Source organism: Meleagris gallopavo, unplaced genomic scaffold, assembly GCF_000146605.3.
Source record: "Meleagris gallopavo isolate NT-WF06-2002-E0010 breed Aviagen turkey brand Nicholas breeding stock unplaced genomic scaffold, Turkey_5.1 ChrUn_random_7180001935175, whole genome shotgun sequence".
NCBI classification, from domain to species: Eukaryota; Metazoa; Chordata; class Aves; order Galliformes; family Phasianidae; genus Meleagris; species Meleagris gallopavo.
In genome coordinates this window covers 1-1,176 of record NW_011197173.1, presented here as the reverse complement: position 1 = coordinate 1,176, position 1,176 = coordinate 1, and the positions used below count along the sequence as shown (strand labels likewise).

The 1,176-nt window shown below is 69.0% G+C and overlaps 1 protein-coding gene across 1 annotated transcript; it reads right to left on the bottom strand.

Moving 5' to 3' along the window:
* Positions 1 to 6: 6 nt before the first annotated feature.
* Positions 7 to 1,145, bottom strand: LOC104916723 (paired box protein Pax-1; the record flags this gene model as incomplete). Its single annotated transcript, XM_010727737.2, is given in 5 exon segments — positions 7 to 57; positions 59 to 163; positions 241 to 371; positions 489 to 683; positions 686 to 1,145. Coding segments are annotated over 5 exon segments (942 nt in total), but the record flags the coding sequence as incomplete, so codon positions are not given.
* Between the last annotated feature and the right edge of the window lie 31 nt (positions 1,146 to 1,176).

The window sequence follows — 1,176 nt, the reverse complement described above, 5'->3', positions numbered from 1 at the left end:
GCCTCCGTGTACCGTCACACCGGGGCCGTGGTGGCCCTGCGGCTGCCAGGGGTGTCCCCGGGGGGATGTAGCCGCCGGGCGCGCCGTAGACGCCGTGCTGGTTACCGGGGGGATAAGCGCAGGCCGGGAGAAAGCTGCCCACGGAGGAGAGTCCCGGGGCGGGCTGGGCACAAACACGCGTGTCGGAGACGCGTGGCAGCCCTGGCGGCTGCCCCCGGTTCCGGCCCCTCCGCCCCTTACCTGCGGGTATTTGATGTCCCCTTCCACCGCGGCTTTGTCGGCCTGGGCGGAAGGGAAGGCAGTCCTGTTCACGCCGGGCCAGTCTTCCATTTTGGGGGGGTAGGCAGAGCCCTCCGTACCACCCAAAGCGCCTGGGCAGGACAGAGCCGCGGAGCCGTCAGGATCAACTTTCTGCCGTCGGGGCTTTTCCCGACGGAAAAAAAAACCCCGAGGGCAGAAGCGCTGTCCCAGTGACTTTCTGTACCCACCCGTCTGCTCCACGAACGTGCGGATGCCCAGGATGTTGGTGACAGAATGAGCCGAGGGCCAGGAGCGAGGCAGCCCGACGTGGGCCGCGGGGACGGGCCCGGGATGAGCGCTCATCTTGGCTGCCGGCGGGGCCATGGGACCGGGGTACGGGTACTGGTAAAGGGGGTTGTAGGGCAGGGCCGGCTGCGGGGGGGCTGCTTGCCGCCGTCGTAAGGGCCGCCGGGCTGCGAGAGGCTGCCGATTTTGTTCCTCAGGATCCTGCTGATGGAGCTGACCGACGGCACGTTGTACTTGTCGCAGACGCCGTCGGCCAGCAGCCGGTCGCGGATCTCCCAGGCGAAGATGCCGGGATCGCCCTGCTTGTAGTCGCGGATGTGTTTGACCACGTTGGGGGTGGTGACACGCGGCTTGCTGCCCCCGATGGCTCCGGGCAGGATGGAGCCGGTCTCGTTGTAGCGGGCCAGGATCTTGCTGACGCAGCCGTGCGAGACCCGCAGCTGGCGGCTGATGTCGCACGGGCGGATGCCGAGCTGGGCCAGCTCCACGATCCGCAGGCGGATGGCGTTGGGCAGCGGGCGCCCGTTCACGAAGACACCACCCAGCTGGTTCACCTCCCCGTACGTGTGCTCTGCCGGGCCGCCACGGGCCGGGCGGGGAGAGCGTCAGTGCCCGGGGAGGGAGGAGATG